Source organism: Penicillium concentricum (assembly GCF_028827145.1).
Source record: "Penicillium concentricum strain IBT 3081 chromosome Unknown utg000001l_segment0_segment0, whole genome shotgun sequence".
Taxonomy (NCBI): Eukaryota; Fungi; Ascomycota; class Eurotiomycetes; order Eurotiales; family Aspergillaceae; genus Penicillium; species Penicillium concentricum.
The window spans coordinates 598821-620449 of NW_026622754.1; the positions used below are offsets into that span (position 1 = coordinate 598821).

The 21629-nt window shown below is 46.4% G+C and overlaps 10 protein-coding genes across 10 annotated transcripts; 4 read left to right on the forward strand and 6 right to left on the reverse strand.

Annotated features, from left to right (window-relative positions):
* Positions 1 to 7723: 7723 nt before the first annotated feature.
* On the forward strand, positions 7724 to 8252 carry N7517_000229 (uncharacterized protein; the record flags this gene model as incomplete). The annotated part of the gene is made up of 2 exons (XM_056717959.1): positions 7724 to 8110; positions 8196 to 8252. 2 exons carry the CDS (start codon positions 7724 to 7726, stop codon positions 8250 to 8252), a joined length of 444 nt encoding a protein of 147 aa, XP_056582094.1.
* A 253-nt stretch (positions 8253 to 8505) lies between these two features.
* On the forward strand, positions 8506 to 9207 carry N7517_000230 (uncharacterized protein; the record flags this gene model as incomplete). The annotated part of the gene is made up of 3 exons (XM_056717960.1): positions 8506 to 8685; positions 8742 to 8876; positions 8950 to 9207. The coding sequence occupies 3 exons, from the start codon at positions 8506 to 8508 to the stop codon at positions 9205 to 9207; spliced, it is 573 nt and encodes a 190-aa protein (XP_056582095.1).
* Positions 9208 to 9802: 595 nt separating this feature from the next.
* Positions 9803 to 9992, reverse strand: N7517_000231 (uncharacterized protein; the record flags this gene model as incomplete). Its single annotated transcript, XM_056717961.1, is given in 2 exon segments — positions 9803 to 9834; positions 9845 to 9992. The coding sequence occupies 2 exon segments, from the start codon at positions 9990 to 9992 to the stop codon at positions 9803 to 9805; spliced, it is 180 nt and encodes a 59-aa protein (XP_056582096.1).
* Positions 9993 to 10077: 85 nt separating this feature from the next.
* N7517_000232 (uncharacterized protein) lies at positions 10078 to 10352 on the reverse strand (the record flags this gene model as incomplete). Its single annotated transcript, XM_056717962.1, has 2 exons — positions 10078 to 10246; positions 10285 to 10352. 2 exons carry the CDS (start codon positions 10350 to 10352, stop codon positions 10078 to 10080), a joined length of 237 nt encoding a protein of 78 aa, XP_056582097.1.
* A 4-nt stretch (positions 10353 to 10356) lies between these two features.
* On the reverse strand, positions 10357 to 10687 carry N7517_000233 (uncharacterized protein; the record flags this gene model as incomplete). Its single annotated transcript, XM_056717963.1, has 2 exons — positions 10357 to 10474; positions 10500 to 10687. The coding sequence occupies 2 exons, from the start codon at positions 10685 to 10687 to the stop codon at positions 10357 to 10359; spliced, it is 306 nt and encodes a 101-aa protein (XP_056582098.1).
* Positions 10688 to 11314: 627 nt separating this feature from the next.
* N7517_000234 (uncharacterized protein) lies at positions 11315 to 12008 on the forward strand (the record flags this gene model as incomplete). The annotated part of the gene is made up of 2 exons (XM_056717964.1): positions 11315 to 11317; positions 11370 to 12008. The coding sequence occupies 2 exons, from the start codon at positions 11315 to 11317 to the stop codon at positions 12006 to 12008; spliced, it is 642 nt and encodes a 213-aa protein (XP_056582099.1).
* A 1538-nt stretch (positions 12009 to 13546) lies between these two features.
* Positions 13547 to 14162, reverse strand: N7517_000235 (uncharacterized protein; the record flags this gene model as incomplete). The annotated part of the gene is made up of 3 exons (XM_056717965.1): positions 13547 to 13642; positions 13726 to 14090; positions 14153 to 14162. 3 exons carry the CDS (start codon positions 14160 to 14162, stop codon positions 13547 to 13549), a joined length of 471 nt encoding a protein of 156 aa, XP_056582100.1.
* A 1403-nt stretch (positions 14163 to 15565) lies between these two features.
* N7517_000236 (uncharacterized protein) lies at positions 15566 to 16679 on the forward strand (the record flags this gene model as incomplete). The annotated part of the gene is made up of 5 exons (XM_056717966.1): positions 15566 to 15612; positions 15687 to 15853; positions 15907 to 15982; positions 16037 to 16126; positions 16181 to 16679. 5 exons carry the CDS (start codon positions 15566 to 15568, stop codon positions 16677 to 16679), a joined length of 879 nt encoding a protein of 292 aa, XP_056582101.1.
* Positions 16680 to 16942: 263 nt separating this feature from the next.
* On the reverse strand, positions 16943 to 18747 carry N7517_000237 (cytochrome P450; the record flags this gene model as incomplete). The annotated part of the gene is made up of 4 exons (XM_056717967.1): positions 16943 to 17115; positions 17170 to 18145; positions 18211 to 18483; positions 18547 to 18747. The coding sequence occupies 4 exons, from the start codon at positions 18745 to 18747 to the stop codon at positions 16943 to 16945; spliced, it is 1623 nt and encodes a 540-aa protein (XP_056582102.1).
* A 528-nt stretch (positions 18748 to 19275) lies between these two features.
* N7517_000238 (cytochrome P450) lies at positions 19276 to 20997 on the reverse strand (the record flags this gene model as incomplete). The annotated part of the gene is made up of 5 exons (XM_056717968.1): positions 19276 to 19432; positions 19497 to 19666; positions 19724 to 20341; positions 20389 to 20874; positions 20935 to 20997. The coding sequence occupies 5 exons, from the start codon at positions 20995 to 20997 to the stop codon at positions 19276 to 19278; spliced, it is 1494 nt and encodes a 497-aa protein (XP_056582103.1).
* Between the last annotated feature and the right edge of the window lie 632 nt (positions 20998 to 21629).

Below are 21629 nucleotides of genomic sequence, written 5' to 3' on the forward strand. Positions count from 1 at the left end.
ACAAAAATGAGAAATGGAATCAACCATATCGATAAACTTGACTTCCTCGAAGCATACCCCCTCGCACGAATTGAAGCTTTTAAATCGGAGACTATCAAGAATAGCTTTAAAGCAGCTGGTTTAGTACCTTTTGTACCTGATCAAGTGATATCAAAGCTCAATATTCGACTTCGAACCCCAACCCCCCTCCAAGTAGGGGGAGCGAATCAAGTCGAAATTTTACACCAAAAACCCCAGCTACAGAGAAAGAGCTACGTCGACAGGCTTCGTCAATCAAAGCTTTACTTCGTACAAGGTCTCGAAGTCCACCTAGCCCATCAGATCGTGCATTAAACCAACTTGTGAAAGGCTTCCAGCTCACAATACATAGCGCTATTTTACTAGCGAAAGAAAACAAGGAATTACGCGCCGCCAACGAGAAGCAGAAGCAAAAGCGGGCTAGATCTCGAAGGCATATACCCTCTGAAGAAGGTCTCTCAGTTGAAGAAGCCTCTGCATTAGTTATGCAGCAACAGGAAGCAGGTGAAGCACCTCCCCCGGGTCCTAGTATTCCTAGAGAACCGGCTATTCAGCAACGTACGCGGCCCCCCGGGGGTGTGGAATATGCAGATTGCCAGGTCATAGACGAGAAACATGTCCAGATAGACCAATCTCTAGTTGAATTAATATAATGGCGTTTTGGTTGAAATAAATGCATTTAAAATTAACGGGTTGGGCTGGGTGGCCGGGCCGCTTGTGTGGCCGGGCCGCTTGTGAAATACGTTACCGATTACGTTAGTTAGTTAACTAGTTAACGTATTTCACTACCGAGCTGCGCACACCACCGAGCTGCGCACCTAAATCACCCGATCAATTTCAAAGGCATTTATCTCAACCAAAACACATTAAATTAATTCAACTAATTAATTGGTCTATTTGGACATGTTTCCCTTCGATGCCCTGGTAATCTGCATATTCCACATCCCCGGGGGGGCCGAGTACGTGGCTGAATAGCCGATTCTCTAGAGGTGCCAGGGCCGGGGGGAGGTGCTTCACTTGCTCCCTGTTGCTGCAAAATTAATGCAGAGGCTTCTTCAATTGAAAGGCCCTCTTCAGAAGTAATATGCCTTCGGGATCTAGTCCGCTTTTGCTTCTGCTTCTCATTTTCAGCGCGTAATTCCTGGTTTTCCTTCGCTAATAAAATAGCGCTTTGTATTGTGAGACGGAAGCCTTTCACAAGCTGGTTTAATGCACGATCTGACGGGCTAGGCGGGCTTCGAGACCTCGTACGAAGTAAAGCTTTGATTGACGAAGCCTGTCGACGTAGTTCTTTCTCTGTAGCAGGTGTTTTTGGTGTGAAATTCCGGCTTGAATCGCTCCCCCTACTAGGAGGGGGTGTTGGGGTTCGAAGTTGAATATTCAGCTTCGAGATCACTCTTTCTGGTGAAAAAGGGACTAAACTAGCTGCTCCGAAGCTATTCTTAATAGTCTCCGATTTAAAAGCTTCGATTCGTACGAGTGGGTATAAATCGAGGAAATCAAGTTTATCAATATGATTAACTTAGCGTCTCATTTTCATCTCCACTAACCGACCATATGATCGCTTTAACACAGCAAAGCAGCCGATATCAAGAGGCTGTAAAAGGTGAGAGGAGTGCGGAGGCATATAGATAGGTATTATCCTATTTTGCTCGCAGATTTCATCGAATTTCGGGGTCAAATGGCGTCCGTGTCCGTCAAGAACTAGCAGCCTATACCTCCCCTTCGTACGAAGAGAAGTGCTAGGAATAAAGAGCTTTTCAAGCCAGCGAAGTCTAATTTCATCTGAAGTCCAACCATTAGGACTAACTTCAATTCGCTAGTCGTTTGGTAGGCCTTCGAACCATGATTCCAAGTAGACTTTGCCTTTAAAAATAATACACGGAGGGAGGGCCTAACCCGATGCATTTGCACACTCAATAGTAGTCACCCATTCGCGATTTCTAGGTTGTAAAAGCGAGCGCCGACCGTAGAATTCGCTCCTTGTTATCACCTTCGTAGTAGCGATTAACCCTATTGCGAAACCAGTCTTATCAAAGTTATAAACGTTATCGGGGTCGATTCCAAATTGAAGGATGGTATTTTGAACAAGATCAAACCACTCCTGAATAATCTTTAGGTCTTCGCACTTCGCACGTTTATAATTATAGCGTCTCGAGAATCGGGAGGAGAGGAGAGGGTTCCTTTTCACAAATTTTGTAACCCAATTTTCGCCGACTGAAAGGACCGGGGTAGTTCCGCGCTTTTCGAGAAGAAGATTCGCCATTTCTCGAACCATAGAAGGCCGAGGTGCTGATCCCCGAGAATCCATAGAGAGAATCCATTTTTGAAGAGAATCCTCTTCAATTTGTGTCAGTTTATGAGAATTAGCACGAGAAGTCGCGCGGTGTTGAACGCTACGTAGGCGTGTCCGGAGTGTCGATTCGGGTACGTTAAATCGGCGTGCTACTTCACGAACAGAGCTTATTTCTTGTTTCTGAATAGCCTGAGTAGCTAATAAGATCCTGCCTTCTTGCTCTATTGAATTTCGAGAGCTTTGAGAGCGAATTGGTGGCATGGTGGGTGGTTGAATTGATTAAGTGCAAATTTAGGGACGCGTTTTGGGTGGGGTGCGCAGCTCGGTGGTGTGCGCAGCTCGGTAGTGAAATACGTTAACTAACTAACTAGTTAACGTATTCGGTAAGCGAGCTGGCCATGTAAGCCAGCTGGCCACCTCACCCAAAATTGTCCGTTAATTAGCACTTCATTAATTCAACCACCCACCATGCCACCAATTCGCTCTCAAAGCTCTCGAAATTCAATAGAGCAAGAGGGTAGGATATTATTAGCTATTCAGGCTTTTCAAAAGCAAGAAATCTCATCAATTCGTGAAGTGGCTCGCCTATTTAACGTACCCCGTTCCACCCTTACTACGCGCCTCAATGGTGTCAGAAATCGCGCGAATTCTCGCGTAAATTCGCAGAAATTGACACAAACCGAGGAGGAAACTCTTCAAAAATGGATTCTTTCTATGGACTCTCGTGGATCTGCCCCCCGGCCTTCTACTGTACGAGAAATGGCGAATCTTTTACTTCAACAACGCGGAACCACCCCGGTTATTTCGGTCGGCGAAAAATGGGTTTATAACTTTGTGAAACGACACCCTCTCCTCTCCTCCCGATTCTCGAGACGCTATAATTACGAACGTGCGAAGTGCGAAGACCCGAAGATCATTCAAGAGTGGTTTACACTTGTTCAAAATACCATCCTTCAATTTGGAATCGACCCCGATGACGTTTATAACTTTGATGAGACTGGTTTCGCAATGGGGCTAATCGCTACTGCGAAGGTGATAACAAGGAGCGAATTCTACGGTCGACGCTCGCTTTTACAACCTGGAAATCGCGAATGGGTGACTGCTATTGAGTGTACAAATTCGTCGGGTTGGGCCCTCCCTCCGTGTATCATTTTTAAAGGCAAAGTCTTTATTGAATCATGGTTTGATGGCCTTCCGGATGACTGGCGATTTGAAGTTAGTCCGAACGGTTGGACCTCTGATGAAATTGGACTTCGTTGGCTTGAAAAGCTCTTTATTCCTAGCACTTCTTCGCGTACGAAGGGGAGGTATCGTCTCCTAATACTCGACGGACATGGAAGCCATTTGACCCCTAAATTCGATGAAATTTGCGAGCAAAATAAGGTTATACCAATTTGTATGCCTCCGCACTCCTCTCATCTTTTACAACCCCTGGATATCGGTTGTTTTGCTGTGTTAAAGCGATCATATGGTCGGCTGGTTGAAATGAAAATGCGGAACGGGATCAACCATATCGATAAACTTGACTTCCTCGATGCATACCCCCTCGCACGAATTGAAGCTTTTAAATCGGAGACTATTAAAAATAGCTTCGGAGCAGCTGGTTTAGTACCTTTTGCACCTGATCGAGTGATCTCGAAGCTGAATATTTATCTTCGAACCCCAACCCCCCTCCAAGCCGGGGTAGCGAATCAAGCCGGAATTTCACACCAAAAACACCAGCTACAGAGAAAGAACTACGTCGACAGGCTTCCTCAATCAAAGCTTTACTTCGTACAAGATCTCGAAGTCCTCCAAGCCCGTCAGATCGTGCATTAGACCAACTTGTGAAAGGCTTCCGTCTCACAATGCAAGGTGCTATACTACTCGCTAAAGAAAATAAGGAATTACGCGCTGAAAACGAGAAGAAGAAGCAAAAGCGGACCCGATCTTCAAGGCATATAGATCACGAAGGAGATCTTTCAGTTCAGGAGGTTCGTGAGCTACGTTCAGAGCCATTTGAGGCCCAAGTAGCGCGTATCAATACCTATCGTGAGCGGGTTTCGGAGGGTTTACAGCCAGCTACACGGGCCGGGCGAGCGTGTGGAATATGCAGATTACCGGGACATAGAAGAGAAACCTGTCCAGATAGATAAATCAATTTAATTGAATTAATTTAATGGTGTTTTGGTTGAGATAAATCAAGTTGAATTTAATGGGCTGGGTGAGGTGGCCAGCTGGCTTACATGGCCAGCTCGCTTACCGAATACGTTAGTTAGTTAGTTAACTAACTAGTGGGGATACAGCGACGACCAGGTAATCAAGGCCTTAGCAACAAGGCGTTCATTTTCGGGGACACAACTAGCATTCGCGGATAGCATCAGCACTTAGAATTTACACACTCCTTTCGTCTCGCGAATTCGTCTCTTTTCAGCAGTCTCGCTCGCGCATGGCTGCGATATGCGAAATTTTTGTATCTCAGTTAGATCGCCCTGGCCTACCACACTATACACGGCACGTTCACCCTGTGGGTGTTGTTGTTTTGTGCCTCTGTGATCGACCCATCTGCTCACGCAAATAGCCAGCGAGCATATGTATCCCATCTTTCAGTATGTAATTCTGACGTAAGTCATGTGCTCTAAGGATCCAGCTGACCTCGCCGTGTCAAGCCTCAACCAATGGTTCCCGTCCCAACCTAACTACAGGGGATGAACTTATCCCTATTTTCTGAGCTTAGAAATGAAGTCTCTCCACATCTTCCTTGGCGCTCTTAACTTATTGATCAACAGAATCTATCACTCGATCGCCACCTTTGACCCACCCAGAATAATTCAGGTAACGAAGCATTGTATAATCTCGTGTGCAATAGATATCGCTCGTGTGGAGTAATGAATTTCAATAATTAGTTGATCGCCAGGGTTATCGATCCACGCAAGTGGATCTCTTACACCTATCAAGGCATCTTAAGCTTTGAAGAATCTTGGTTTCTCCCTGCATTCTATGGTTGCACAGCTTGTACAACAGATAGGCACACCAGTAATGATCGACCGCTACGTTACACACTATGCAGGATTCGGTCAAACTTGCTCCCGAGCTCAGCAGCCCATTGCTTCTATCATAATATTTATAGGTCGCCCTTTTCATCCCTGTGTAAGTAAGAATTATCTCATTCATTTTTACACCAAAATCCACCATGCGGTTCACGCTTCTTCTGATTACACTCCAAGCTGGCCTTTTCATGGCCCAGCCCTCTAATTCCGGCTGTGAAGGGGGCTGTCCTAAACTATACGAGTGCCAGCGGAGCAATATTTGCAATGATCCCTACGGCTGCACTGCGGGTCAAGGAGAGCCGTATTACTCCTGTGTCAAGACGGGGATACTCTGTGAGGATCCCTATGGCTGCACCTAACAATGAGCCAATCAAGAATTCCCCGATCTGTGAGACATGACCTTCTCCGATATAGCCTGGTCAAGCGCGCGTATTAATGATAACCAGGTGTTTTTCAATCAATTCAAAGTCGAGTGGCGATCCAATTAAGAAGGAACGGAGTGAATTAGGCCTCTGGGGCTACGCTGTGTCTCTCTGATGTACTATATTCAAGTTTATTCAGATCGACTCATTCTGCGTGGGCTTCAACTTATATGATTGGCCGATATACTTGTACTATCCAAATAAGAATCCGGCTAATGATTCCCGCCCTTACACCATCTCTCGTATTCCGAGTATTAGTCATCTGGGTTCATTTTCGATTGGCTCACTTGCATTTCATTCTCTATTCCCCTGGCTTTCGTTTGAGGGCCAATGCGTGCGACACGCGTCTTCCAGTTGTAAAATACTAAGGCCCCAAGCCAAAATGAATCAAACGCCTTGACGCACAGAAACTCCGGCTCCTAAAATAATGTGGAGCTAAACAGACCTTGGGGTATAAAAGATAGCTGTTAAACTTGTTCGGAATCATCGAGAATTTCTCCGGTGCCCTAATCAAGTAGCATGTTGATTTTATCACAGTAGCCCATTCTTTTATATCACGTAGGAAGCGACGGGCGGTTCCAATCTGAATTCCTCGTTGAACGAAGTAGCCAGCGTCTGGGTCCTCAAGGATCAGTTCAAGATCGAGGTGGTTTTCTAACGTCACCTGGCAGATTTTCCGGAAATCTGCTTTATACTCCTCGTCGGTGGCGTGCTTTAAGCCACTTATAGTAATAAGTATTACCTCTAACATTATATCTTATATAATTATATTATATAAGATATTACTTCTCCTATAAAATATTATAACCTACTACTAGGCTATAATATTCTATCTGCTAAATTACTCACACTAGCTATAATAGGATAATTTAATAGATTTATAAAAATACTAACTAATCATAAGTATTAAAAGGTTTTTTTGTCTTTCTCGGATATTTAGGATAGCTATTTATTAAATATCAAAATATTTTAATTAGATTCAAATATTTTGTGTACTAACAATCACATTTTCTATCGAGTTGGCAAAACGCATATAAATAATAGTAATTTATTCTACTATGTTAGTAGACTGCGACATCGCCCGTCCACGGTGGGCGGTGGGCTATTTGGATTTTCGAGTGCCCGTCCATAACGCCCAAGGCCTATAGGTATGCCTATCCCGGGCATGCCCACTATGCCCACCATTGTATAAAGTCACCTAAATGGACGTATAACTCGCTGACTTTACATAATAAATAACTGTTATTTGCACCTATTTTGCCAACTCTATATAAAATCGCGGTTATAATCTATAATATCTATAGTATAATTTAATAAGTTAATAAAAATACTATATAATATAATATATTTCGATTAAAATTTTATTTCAAGTCGTATTATATATATATTAGTTTCTTATATACTCAGATATTTTAGTAAAATTTATAGATATTATAGATTATAACCGCGATTTTATATAGAGTTGGCAAAATAGGTGCAAATAACAGTTATTTATTATGTAAAGTCAGCGAGTTATACGTCCATTTAGGTGACTTTATACAATGGTGGGCATAGTGGGCATGCCCGGGATAGGCATACCTATAGGCCTTGGGCGTTATGGACGGGCACTCGAAAATCCAAATAGCCCACCGCCCACCGTGGACGGGCGATAGGCACCTCCTAGGTGCCCATGGACGGGCGATGTCGCAGTCTATTTAATCCTAACCTTAATCTAAATATTAATCCTAGTCTCTATAATAGCTAATAGACTTCGATATTAGTGAAAGAGTCTAAGTTCACTTAACCGGCTATTCTTAATTACTCTCTTAAACGCGTCGGCCCCGATCGGAGAAAGTAGTTGATCCGCTACGACACGATAAATAACGCGTCTAAAGTAAACTATCCTTCAAAGTCTCTTGCCGAATGCAAAGCTTTCAATTGCATCAGATTGTTGGACATCCCCTTTCTCTCAAGCATTCATGGCTATCACGGGCTACTTCATTGATGAGGACTGGAACTATCGTGAGATTTTACTTGGCTTCCAGCCACTCCAAGGAGCTCACTCAGGTGCTAATTTGAGCGCGGTTCTCTTGAAAACTTTCCAACAACATCAAAATGTTGATCGGGTACTGGCCGTGACAACTGATAATGCATCAAACAATAACACTTTGATCACTAGTATCCAGGAGTCAATTCAGACACTCGAGCTTGATGAGCAGATTACTATAATCCGCATTCCATGTATCGCACATGTGATTCAGCTCAGCCTCAATAAGCTTCTCAGTCGGATCCAAGTCAACCCAAAAATTCAAGTAGTGGAAAGAGATAGTCGGAGAGTCGGTCTCAAGCGCTTCAATCGAATCAACGTAATAATGAGATTGCAAATACACCGAAAAAAGGTAAATCATATTCCACGCCGCTTTGCTGTCGCTCTACTCATTTATTTTCAAGATTCGTGGTTTAGCAGCTTTCATCAATGGAAGCCCACAACGCCAAGATGCTTTCTAAAATTTTCAGATAGAAGAACCGAAACTAGTTCCGATTCAAGACGTACGCACTCGCTGGAACTAGATACTCGGTGGTAGTAGATCTTACCTATCGCACGAGACACATCTATCTGCAAGGGATGGAAGTTCCCTTACAGACGTGCCCAAGTGTCCTTCGTACCTTTACTCCTTGATAGTCCCTTAAAACCTCTTTTATAAACCTTTATCCTTCTTCTTCTCAGGTCAACCTAGAGTCCAATAACGACGACATCATCATGAACCTCCGCGCCATCCTCACGGCCCTGTCGCTAGACGTGCTCGTCGCCTCTGCTGCCGGCGTTCCAGCCACAGCTACGGCTCTAACAAACACTCTGCATATAATGATGGCTTTATCCTCGTTAACAGCGAACTCTGCAATTGATATCTTTACTTGGACAGCGGATCACTTCTTACCGGTGGGTTTCACCTCAGACTCTTGGGATTTATTCCGGAAGACTCAGTGTTTACCTAGGATGTCTACGGCGGATTTGAGTTGATCACCACCGCCGCGGAGAACGAGGTTGTGGTACTTTCAAACTCGCAGGAAGCGGTCGCAGGAGCGATAAATGAAAGTATGCAAAAGGAGATCTGTGAGATGTATCGCGCTGTAGGTTACTTTTTCCCCTCCTTTCTCTCTTTCTTTTTTTCTTCCCCCTTTGCTTAGCTTTGAAACTTCATAGTTCGCCGATGTCCATCGAATTCTCTTGGGGGTCATAATTGGAAAGAAAGACATTCTCGCCATGGTCTTGTCGAATGCTACTGCTGCGCCCCCAGACGTCCTACCAACTATTGAGGACCGCTTGAATGAATGCAGCAAAGCCATTGCGTCATTGACTCAGTTGACTCTTCCCCTGGTTCCGATCTGCGTGGGTGGTATTTTGGATGATCAAAGACGCTATAATGAGCTTACCGAGGAATTAAAGTTGGTTCTCCATTAGACTTGGAGTATTTAGGATCGACTTGTGAATGTGATACACCTGAAAGGCGACTGTTTTTTTGTTCTTTTTTACTAGCACCCTAAAAAGCAAGCTGCCTTAAGCAGCCTTGAAGTCTTCTAAGGTTTTGATCTACATACCGGGAGAAGCCAGCGGTCCGCAAATGTGGACCGGGCTATGCCAAAAAGGGTTAGGGGTTGGTAAATTCTATGAGCGAGGCGGGGTTGGGCACAACGGAATGGAGCACGTGAACAATAATTTGACCCCACTGCAGTGCTCAATCTCTAATAAGATTTTTATATTTACTGTTCAAGCATCTTCATTTAATCCTGTTATAAAAGCAGCCACGTAGCGTGAGTAGAATATCTTATACCGTGATTCTTATAGCAAAGATGACTGGCGGGAGCTTCTCTGTGGGTTTCTGTTGTGATATGAGGCTGTTGCAGATCAAGAAGCTTCCAGTTCTTTCTACGTGGAAGAGATACATGATGCAAGTAGATGCCTTCACTGTGTATATATATAGCCTCGTGTCCCCCTCTGAGAAAACAAGCAATCGATACCTCTGAACTACAGCATTCCTTCGTTTCGGCTACATTCATCAGCATCCCGGCATTACAGAATTGAGATCATCTATACTTACCACACGCAGCATGATATGGCAAATCCTGTACGTCGGTTTTCCAGCCACTCTTCCGCGCAGGACAGAACGGAAAGCGCTCGGCACTGGTCGCAGCGTACCAATACGCACTCGTGGGCTTGTTCCTCATCTTCAGCCAAACAAAGCACATAGTGGATGCTTTCGAGCTCTTCGCTCAAACTAAGACTCCGGAGCGTACCCGCCCAGATATTAGTGACCGACGTCAGGATAGCTGGTCAAGCCGGCGAAACGTGCCATGGAACACTGTTGGTCCGCAGCATTTCGGCAGTGATAAAGGGATTTATTAATTGCACCGGCTCGGAGCTGGTTGAGAGGGGCACCGGCGTGTCTTGTCTGAGCCCGTGAGGTGGTGACCGGTCAGTGTTGTCTGATGCAGGGCGTCGCCTGGAGGCTGGCGAGGTCTAACGCTGGCCCGGATTTACGATAACCGATTGAGAGGCAATTCTAGAGTCATATAGTACTCGCGACTGGTTGCGGACGGCTGCTTCATACCACTACTGGCCAACCTCATCGGCCTGTCGTTGCCTACGCCACCTTACACAGAGCTTGGATTGCAAACTTGACAGGGCGACAGTGTTTAGCTTTTGATGGCCTATCTTGGTGTCTTCAAGTCTGATCGAGTTTTTGTATGGAGCACCTTTTTTTCGTCATCCCGTAATAGAAGCCAGGACCGCCATTGGGGCTGACTTCTATCTCACAAATAATAAACGGATTCCAAGGCAACATGGTAGACATTGAGGTGGTGGAAAAAGGCAGAAAATGCTTCTGATAGGAGTTGGTGTTGGACAATCTCCGCAGCGTTCCCTCACCAGCTTTATATACCATCGCTATAGTCTACTTACCTAATGGCTGTGTGGCTGCTGGTATACAAAGCCTTCGTTGAGGCACTCGATACGTCGAAGAATGCATTCGGATACAATATGCGCCGGTATGGGCCGATCAATGCCCTGCGAGAAGGGATAGAATTCCAGATCACTACTGCCCAAATCAGCTACACTTGTGTCTGTAGATTGCGACGACGATGCATTGGTAAAAGGATTGGCTATAGTTGTTAGTAGCATAGTCGGCAAAATTGCGAGTTGCCTCCATACATTTCGAAGTGCGTGCAGGTTGTTATTTGCTTCAACGCTTTTGCGCTAGATGCGAGAAGTGGGTATTAAGATAGATTCGGCTTCCAGACCATCGACACACTACCAGGAACTGATTCCCCGTTCCCAGGAGCTGGAATCCAGAGATTCTCCAACTCCGCCTATGAATGAAATTGTTGTCAAGGTGTTGATGCTGCCGTGTGATTGCTACGCATCTCAGCAGAGTGACGGGCTACACTCCTAGCCAACCACGGGATTTAGCCGAGGCGAGTATATAATAGCCTTCTATATCCAACTGTCACACATCTCACCTCACCGTCATCTACATTTTATTTGCTTCCTAGCTCCAACCTGCTGTCCAATCATGGTCTGTTTCGATACGTTCTTACTGAATATACCGACGAGCTAACAAATTACAGCCAGACCTCATATACCTGCCCAACGAGCTTTTGCTGTGGATTGTGTCGCATTTGGACGGCAGTGCATTATTTGCTCTCGGAAAATCATGCAAAAACCTTCATTTTAGACTGCAACCCAACATCTGGAAATACAAGACCAAATTTCAGAATAGCAATCTGTTGCACCTGGCCGTCAAATACGACAACGTTGGTCTTGCGGAGGTTTTGCTCCAGCACAATGCCAACATCAATGCATTTTACCGCGGCAAAACTCCTTTAATGAGGGCGCTAAAATACTCTTCCGCTGCTGTGCGTGAACTCTTGCTCAATCGTCGAGACCTAGGCATCAACATCCAAAATCAAGCGCGCGACAGCGCCCTGTCGTATGCCATCCACTATGGAAACTTCTCCACCGTCAAGAGCATCCGGGAACAACCCAGCGTCAGAGTGGACGTCAAACACAAACACGGCCGAACGGCGCTCCACCTAGCGGTCTTCGGAGGCAGAATAGGCTTCGTGCATCTGCTAATTTCTAGTGGCAGCGACCCTGATCTACGGGATGGCTCAGGCCATTCGCCGCAGGCCTGGGCACGTCGCTTCAATCGTCCCGGTCGACTTGCTCCTGAGCCACCCCCTTTCCAGCGTGGACTGCAAAGATAAATATGGCAACACGCCGTCTTTGGCTGTCTACTTACTCGTCATGCGACGAGATCACCGAAAGGCTGTTGGCTGAGCAAGATATCAATGTTAATTTTATTGTAGGCTGTGGGGGATTTCAGCCGTCTACATCTCTACACCATGCCGCGACCAGATTGGATACCGTGCTCCTATGACCGCTGCTTGGGGTGCCAGGGATCGACTTGAACCTTTGGATTGCAGGTCATTCTCCAATATCGATTGACGCATCGCATGGATGCGTGAGCACGGTTTCTTGTCTACTGGATTTTGGTGGCGTAGAGATCAATGGGAGGGCTTTAATAGATCCGCCAATCTGTCGAGCAGCCGCACACGGCCATCACGATGTGGTCAGGCTATTATTGCAACAAGGCGCACGTCTGCACATCAGTCAAAGCACGATCGTATGTCACGACACTGCTCCCTGCATTGCTGCCCGTGGTGGCGACTTGGAGATGGTCCAGGCACTATTACGCCATGGCCAAATTGATGGCAACATCAGAAATCGATGATTTAAGGATCCATTGATGTTGGCGGTCAAGGGTGGACATTTCTCGATTGTTGATGCACTTGTGGTGAATCCCAGACTGAAATACTCCAGTTTGAAGAGATCCCTGGATATAGCAAGACACGATTGCATCAAGAGGACCATTCGAAGCAGCATGACAGAACTGGTCCCTAGGAGCTAAGGGCTGGTAAATAAATTTTTGGAATCAAGTCTAGCTATAGTTATAAATATATAATTCTATAACTCTATTATCTAAAATTAATAACATATAATATTATTATTACCTACTATAATTTATCGTAATATAACTCAATTTTATAAAGTTTCTCGATGCTAATAAAGAAATAGACTATAAATCTAATATATAAACTAGAACACTATTAAATAACCGTAATTTAAAGTGATAAGTTAGCACTTTTATATATCTAAATTAGGAAAGGTCAACCTTTTTTATACAAATAAGGGCCGATAAGGGCCGATAAGGGCCGCTCGAGAGCGGCCCTCTAGATGTTTTTAATGAGGTCTAAGCCTCGTAGATATTGATGGTGGCTAAAGCGGCGGCTTTGACCGGCTTCATGTGTTGTCAAACTGCTTAGACCAGAATAAATACATAGTTCTATCAGTTGAATTTGATGGCTTTAACCATGAGTAATTGATGGGCGTGAAATTGATAGTTGGGTAAATACTTCCGGCTCAACAGGAAAAAGCTAGAGCCAACCACCACGTAAATGATGGCAGACTCGAGCTGTGGAAGTGCAGTGCTTAACCAAATTCGGTTAATCAATTAACAAAAATTATCCAGAGACTATACTAGACCTATTATTAAATAATCAAGTTCATTCAACCTGGATTTTGCAATCACTTTTTAACGAAGATTGGCGAGATAAACACTTAAATATTGAAGGCGAAGAGGTTCAAAGGCCATTTCCGCAAGACTGGGTTGTATAGACAACTCGGATCAGTCCTGGAGGTACGGAGTATGTATCTAGACACTTGACAAAACCCCCCTGCAAAATTACATTTCATCCAATTCGGGCTCCCTATTTTCCATCGTTGAAGTCTTGGTTTGAGGCTGTTCGTTCACCTTAATGTCACCTCGATCAGCCTTAACCTAAAAATGACGTCTCAGCGGAAGCGCTCTTCTAATGATGATAATTCCTCTGGTAATTGGACTCAATGGGAGGGGGTAAATACCGCAGCCTCACTCAAAGTAGCTTGCTTTTCATCCCATTTATGGGCTTCGTTTGCTTTCTTTCGCCCGTCCAGGACGAAAGACGATGATGCAAAATCATCAGGGAATGAGGGAGCAAAGTAGATGGGAGGAGTTCCGTTTGTAGAACTAGATTGTGGGATATTGTGATAGCAAACCCGTGAAATGGGACTAATTTTGACAACAGACAAAGGCCTGATAACTCCAGGTCGGATGACAGCACCAAACGTCATGGCTGTTGAGGTTTGTAACTGAAGTGAGTATAGCAGCTGGTCTCTCCTTTGATAAAATGGTCTCAGGTATGATGTGTTCCAAGTCGATTTAATAAAATACAAGCAGCGAAGCTCTACTGATCAGCTGATTGATAAGTAAATGTCACTTAGGTCATTATGACCTCGGGAGGTTCGTTACCCCACACCATCCGGCTCTAATATCCTATTGTGGTCTACGCCACCTCGAGTCTCTCTAGACCTCGTTTATTAGTAGTAATTCACGTATGGGCCACTTATTAATAACATAATTGCGGAGCGAAGCGAAGCAATTTAAATCATAAGGGAGTCGTGTATCACGCACGTGATAAGAAGTCCCCCAACTTGTGCTCCCAAGCAGTATTGACACATTTCAAAATATTTCAACTAGATTTGTATTTTTTACATATTTACAATCATAATTCCGGATTTTTAATGAGATATATATAAATATAGATAGTATAATTTACTATATATCTGATTTTTATATATATTTAAGACAACTTTATATAACGGTGGACATAGTGGGCGTGCCCGCGATAGGCATGCCCGTGGACGGGCGATGGGCACCTAGGAGGTGCCCATGGACGGGCGATGTCGCAGTCTAGGCCTAAAGTTAGGCTTTGCGGAAGTCTACACGTGGTACTATTAGAAGTCCCTTTCTGGTCGTTTCCCTCTATTGAATCAGATAGTAAACTAAACATCTCCTAGTTATCTTATGTAACTATCCTATATTTTACGATATAAGAACTAGGCACCGGGGGATTTTCTGACTATAGCCAAATCTTAGCATTACGGTCGGAGAAACAATCAAGTAAAACAAGAGGGATTAGGGTAGGCCTGAGGATCTGTAAGGTATCACTTCCGCCTACCACTCCCATGTCGAAGTGACGATCTAGGGGCCTACTCGGTACATACCAAATAGCACAAACAGTGACTTACAACGCATGTACCCCCATCCAAGCTACATCTTAGTGATATAATACAGAACCAGTCGCAAACCTGCCCTCAAATGGCCCAGGCGGCCGAAGACAGCACAGTGTCTGGGCTCAGGGGCTTGCTTCTTAGTAAGCTTCTCTCCTGTGGATCTGTCCAAACGGGCTCTAGTGGTACTTTACCACTGACAACATGTATGTTAAAATGACGTCACTATTTTCTATAGTCCTTCCAACAATTGATAGAGAGGCTCTTCACTTGAATTATTCACTTTTCAACATTCGCGACTTACAATTTTTCTAATGTCTTATGAAGACAACCACATCACAATCGAATACAACCTTGGAGTGGATTTACGTGACTAAGTTTCTAGCGCGCAACCAATTTGACTTGCCAATGTGCGATGGACAAGGGCCAGAAGGCAATTGACCCAATCTAGACACGAGGCGGAGCGCCAAAGGCGCGCTAGTCTCGTGCTTACAGAGTTACATTGTTCAATACATTTGTGACAGGCTGATACTGCGCTAACAAAATCCCCCAGTAGCTCGCGCGGGGCTACATGGTTCTGCAGTATAAAATATGCCTGCGAGGCCTTCTGGTCTCACTGCATATGCATTGAAGTCTTTTCTTCTGATTCGCAATGGCTCCTGATCTTCAGGCGCTTTTCTTCAATTATGCCTCCCTGCTGTCGGCCCCCGCCTGGAAGATCCTCCCCCCTTGAGTTTACTGTGGGGGGCTTACCAGATCAACGGACATCTTAGTCGTCGAGCGCTGAATAACGGCGTTTCGGCTACATTTGATTGGAAAAAGGAAATCGTGCTCGTGACGGGGGGCTCAGATGGCATTGGTGCGGCAACAGTGCAAAAGCTGGCCGAGCGTGGGACTACCATCATCGTGCTCGACATCCGGCCTTTGACCTATGATGCTCGTAAGCACTTTCTGAATTGATGATCTTGGTGCCGTGGCTGATCTTTGGTCTAGCAAAATGCGTGCACTTTTATCGATGCGACGTGACAAATCGGACCGATATGGAATCAATCGCCAACACTATTCGTCAGTGCGTGGTGTTCTTCCCCCATTCTATGCTTCGGGAAAACTCATGTTAATCCAGGGAGATTGGCGCACCCTCCTGTGTGGTGGCTAATGCGGGCATCTGTCGCGGTAAACCCTTGCTCCAGGCGACCCAAAAAGACATTGAATTGTAAGAAACTCTTGATGTGGGCTTCCTGGAAGCGATTAACTGAAGCCTCTCTAGGACATTCTCCGTGAACAACCTCGGTCTGATATGGACCGTGCAAACATTCCTTCCTTCCATGGTCGCGCAGAATCACGGTCACTTCCTAATACTCGCATCGCAGACAGCCCATTTGGCTACAGCTGGCGTGGTGGACTACGCCGCCACCAAGGCAGCCGCGCTGACTATCTATGAGGGCCTCCAAACAGAACTCCGTCATATCTATCAGGCACCTGCGGTGCGCATGTCGTGTCTGTCGCCCTCGGCCGTAAAGACTAAAATGTTCCGCGGCATCCAAATGCCCGACTCTGTCCCGCTCTTGCGGCCCAGTGATGTTGCCTCAGTCGTCGCTGAGATTCTCTGGAGCGGACGGGCGCAGAATAAGATGACGCCTGCCACAGCTTACATCTCACCACCGACAAGAGCGCTCCCAGATTGGATTAGGGTGAAATTGCAGGATTTTGGAAAGGATGTCATGTCGACTCTTTCGCCGCATCAACCTATGGAAGAGGTAGAGTGAACTGCTTTCTATGATTGTTCGGTAGTCTATATAGCCTGTTACTGTCGCATAAATAGAACGAACTCAGCGTGGACTCATCTACTGTTTTCAATATCCGAGCCTGCCTGATCTCGTTGCGGAAGTCTGCGCTTGGGCAGGCTTTCCTCCAGCTAGTAGACCTCTTTCCCCAAACATTTCAGCTTACTTTGTCTTCATCTCCACCACTCCCAGGAAATCCTTACTCTTCAGAAATCTATCCTCAAGTTTCTCTATCATACGCGATATCATACGCGATAAAACCGTACCCGCAATCCGCCCTTGGGCCGTGAAGTCAACCCGGTCTCAATGGTTATCTCCGATTCCTGCGCCAGCGTCATCTCAAACGTGCCCACCAGCGCCGCGACAAGACTGGCGAACTCCCCACGGGCAAATCCCTGCCCTATACAAGACCGTGGACCTAAAGATTGGGTCAGATAAGCGAGACTCACAAGACTTAATAACGAATACGCACCATGAAGAAAAGTCATGAAGGAAAAGTTCGTCAGGCCACCCCCAGTGTTGGCCATGTTTGGCCCGAGCCATCGATCGGGATTGAAGATGTGCGCATCTTCACCCCATAATTCTCGCGACACATTCAGGGCGCGAGGTGAGATCACGATCTCCGTGCCTGCGGGAATAAACTGGCCTAGGATGGAGGTGTCATTCAACGCTACCCGTCGAGTGAGACCGGCAGGCGGGTACAGACGGAAGACTTCATTGCAGAAGGCATGCAAGTATGGCAGACTATCCAGGAGTTCGGCCGTCATCGGCGTCCGTGAACTATCGTCCAAAATGGGCGGCAGTCGGTCGCAAACCTCTGTGCGTAGTTTTTCTTGGATCTCCGGGTATAAACATAAGGCATAGAGAGCCCAGGTCATTGATGTCGCCGTGGTTTCATGTCCAGCCGCCAGAAAAGTCAACAGATGGTTCTCCAGCATTGAGTCTGTGAAATTGCCCGACGCCAGCGCGACAGAGATTATATCTCGTCCGTCACTGTCGCTATTTTCGGCGCTGCCCTTCTTGTTGGAGATCAGCCGGCGTGCCACGCCTGTCAATACGTTGGTGGCCTTGGTGATACTGTCACGGCGCGGCAGACCCAGAGCGGTTATGACCATCTCACGCAACAGGAATATGCCCATGGCCAGAATGCCTTGAGGGGGTCTTTGCTCAAACACGCCCCGGTAGGCACGGCAGATCTCATTGTCTGGATTATGGAGTGTGTCAAATTCCTCCCCGAATCCGGCCGCGCCCAGGATATCCAAGGTTGCCCGTGCCAGCCAGTCCGTCACATCGAAGACCTTACTCGATAGTTTACTCGAATGATCCGCAGTCTGCACGACGGCTTCATCAAGTACTCTGGCCAGCGCGACGGACTTTTCCCAGAAAATGGGATAGAGGTTTTTGATGTGTCTGTGTGAAAAGGCAGGCATCAAGTTTTTGCGTTGCGTCTATTGACATTGTTAACCTTTTATAATTCATCTATTGCTTCTTCTCGCAAAGAACGAGTGCATACCTTATGTTCATTGCCTTCGGCAATGATCAATCCAATCCCCAGAATCCGACCCAGCCCTAGTCGCAACTTATACGGCTTGGCGAACTCGTAGTTCTTCTGAACTAGGACCTCGGAGAGACCCTTGGGACTGGTGACAAATACTACCTCCTTGTTGAAGCGCATGCGATATCGGATCAGCCCAGTGTTGGATACATTGTTAATCCATTCTTGCAGAGGCATGCCCGATCGCTCGTTCGGAACCAGTTTCACATGGCCGCGAAAACGGTGACCACCCTATATCATACTTGTTAGTGTTTTGATTCCTAAGTATAGCGATCTCATGCAATTTGGACTTACCAGCGGTTCGGGCAATTTGCGGAGAGGACTGAACCAGAAGGGCCACAGATAGAGCTTCCAGTACACCAGGGAAACCAAAGAGAGAAACGCAGACAATGTTACAATCAGGATGATCGACGTGGAGATCTTCAATTGCCAGAAGATGCCCGCTGGCAGCAAGAAGCTGACGACGACTACGTTCAGGGTGGACATGGCACCCATTGGGAACTGAGAGGATTTCAACTTATTTCTTCTCCTGTCTGTCCTTTTTTCTCCTTTTCTTCTATTCTCCAAGAAAGCGCAGACTAGTCCTGCAGTCAGCACAAAAGACATCTCCACTGCGGGGAGTTCAGTTTTTGTGTCGTTTCAATCCCTCGTATTTTGCGTATTACACCCGCAGGATCATAATTACCTTGCGCGTATCAATACTCTGTGGTCGTACTCTGTGATTAATTTCTCATTCCGATAGGCAGAAATCTTATTGCTTATGATTAAACGGAACGTCGGGTGAAAGTCCTTAGCCAGCTTCAATTTTAGTATATGATTACTAGCATCTGATTACGATCAATTGGCCCAGTAGAACTCTTCGAGATATCACATCAAGGATGCGCTATGTCCATTCATTCTCAGGAAGGTTTATACTAAATACGCTCATGGAATGACTGGAAGAGTAATTAACTAACCCACTAAGTTTAGCAAAAAGCCCTTTGTCCTGTCGCTCGAGAGAGATTGTGGCGTCCTTTCGACCGGTCACACTCGTGCGGTAATCCGGACTTTCAGCGGAATTTTCTCCCATGACGTGTAGATGTATTGATCCTTCGGCCAATTAAGACACTCGGGACTCAGTTCCAAATCAAAATGCCAGAAGATCTTCGCCAAGATCAATCTCAGCTCGATGTTGGCCAGACTAGTGGAGGAGGCATGGCGTTACTATAGTTTCTGGCAAGTTGGGGATATGAAGGGTTTCATACTTTCTACCAATGCAGTTCCGGGGCCCAAAGGAAAACGGCTGAAGTGCTGCACGAGCATCACCAGCATACGGCCCGTCTGTATCCAGCCACCGCTCAGGGAGGTACAGCTCTGGGTCCTTGAAGTTGGCGGGCGAGCGAAAGACGGCGTACTGGGCCATTCCCATCGATACCTGTGGCAGGGTTGTTAGATAAAATCGGTCATAGGAGTGAATTCGGTGGTAACATACATTACCAGGTAGCCACTGGCCCAAGATATTCGCCCCTTCTGGCGGGGTTATGCGAGGATGGCTGCCTGCTGCTGGGGGATATAGACGGAAGGACTCATCAATGACAGCATTGATGTATTTGAGCTTGCTAATGCGGGCAATATTGATCTCCTCGCTGCTTTCAAACGAGGTGCGGACCTCGTCAAGCAGCTTCTGCATTACAGCTGGGTGGGTACACAAGTAGTAGACCGTGCCAGAAAGAATCGTCGCAGTAGTCTCGCTTCCCGCAATTACCATAAGATTGGCATTGGCCACGAGGTCGGGGGTTGTCAATTTACCCTTCTCCTCGGCCTGGAGCAGGTGGCTCATGAAGTCGATGTAATCGGGATGCTGCTGTTTCCGGCGCTTGACTTTTTCCTCGACGAGACCGATATGCCACTTACGCCGCTCGACGATGCGCTTTGGCATGATGGCTAGAATAATAGGGCGAACGTCGATAAAGCGCTGCAGGGTCCGGATGTAGTGCACGTACATGATGGCGTTGAAGATCATCGACATCCAGGGGTGGTACTCGGTGTTTTTGAGACAATCGAACGGTTCATAGAACGCCAGATGGCCGATAATGTCAAACGTCACATACTTCTCAGTTCAGCTCAAGTTTTCACATAGTTGTTCGTCCAACTTACATTGAACCATTTCACGATATCAGCCGGCTCGTTTTTCTCCACCACCTCGTGCAATCGACTGATGAGGAGGTCGATATAGTGCAACAGTACGGGTTCCTGGCCCTTCAGCACCTTGTCCGAGAAAGCATTAGACAGCAACCTGCGCAAATCACCGTGGTCCTGGCGATTTGCATTGATGATTGTAGGATGCCTTTTGTCGGCATCTGTATTCTCGCAGGGATCTTTCCGATTCTCGGGCAGGCCATTGCGGAATCCGTAGATCTCCTTCCAGGCATCGGCATGCGTGAAGGAAAGCTCGGTGGGCGCAATGCGGACAATCGTTCCATATTTCAGATGAAGCTCATGCACAGTCAACGGGAATTTACCTCGCAACTGGTGCCATGTCCACCATAAGCGGGTGGCAGCTGCGAGTTTCGGACCAGGATATTTGGAGAGTGGATGGAAATAGACTCGGTAGATCGCAATTCCAAATATGTAACTGAGGGCCTAAATTGGAAGTTAACACCTGGGATTTTGTGACAAGAAACCACTCTCGGTCCTACATACCACGCCCAGCCACACGAGAACGACCTGGCCAAGGGACAGAGTAGATATCCATGATAGTGCCATCTCGAATGGAATTTACCTTCAGTCACTGTCGACTTTTAGCAGACTAATGTGGAATCTGGTTCTGAGCTCGTTCGCAAGGGTAGTTGATATTCGCCCCGTATAGATTGCAGCATGTCCCGCGGGGCCATCTAGCGGCATCCGGGACTTGGGTTATGACGAGCGGTAGCAGATCAAAGATGGTACCGGATGATTGTCGGCGGGGTATTGAATGAAGAATCCCTTTCCGTGACAATACGCTACCCCGCAAAGGTTTGACAGGAGCTGACGCAGCTCGTAAGACCTCCAGGACTCATGTATTCGTGCGCTCGCCTCCAATCGCGAAATAATGCCGATGACACCATCAGCACCTAGAACCGGATGGAGCTGTGAGATCCGGTCTTTTATCGGAATTCTTTGTATCCCAAATGTTCCTAAATTTGGGATGGCGAATGGAAAACAAGTTTAACACAGCCATATTTGGTGGTGAGGTTGGAAGTGGAGTGAGATCCTAGCCACTAAGCATGCTCAGATCATGCAGACTCCAGCCGAAGGCTACAATGCAACACCACAGAGTAAGCACAGATAAGGCGGGGCGTAGAGCTCCACAGTGACTGTTGACCGTCGGTGATGGATGATCTGGAGAAAATGTCGAT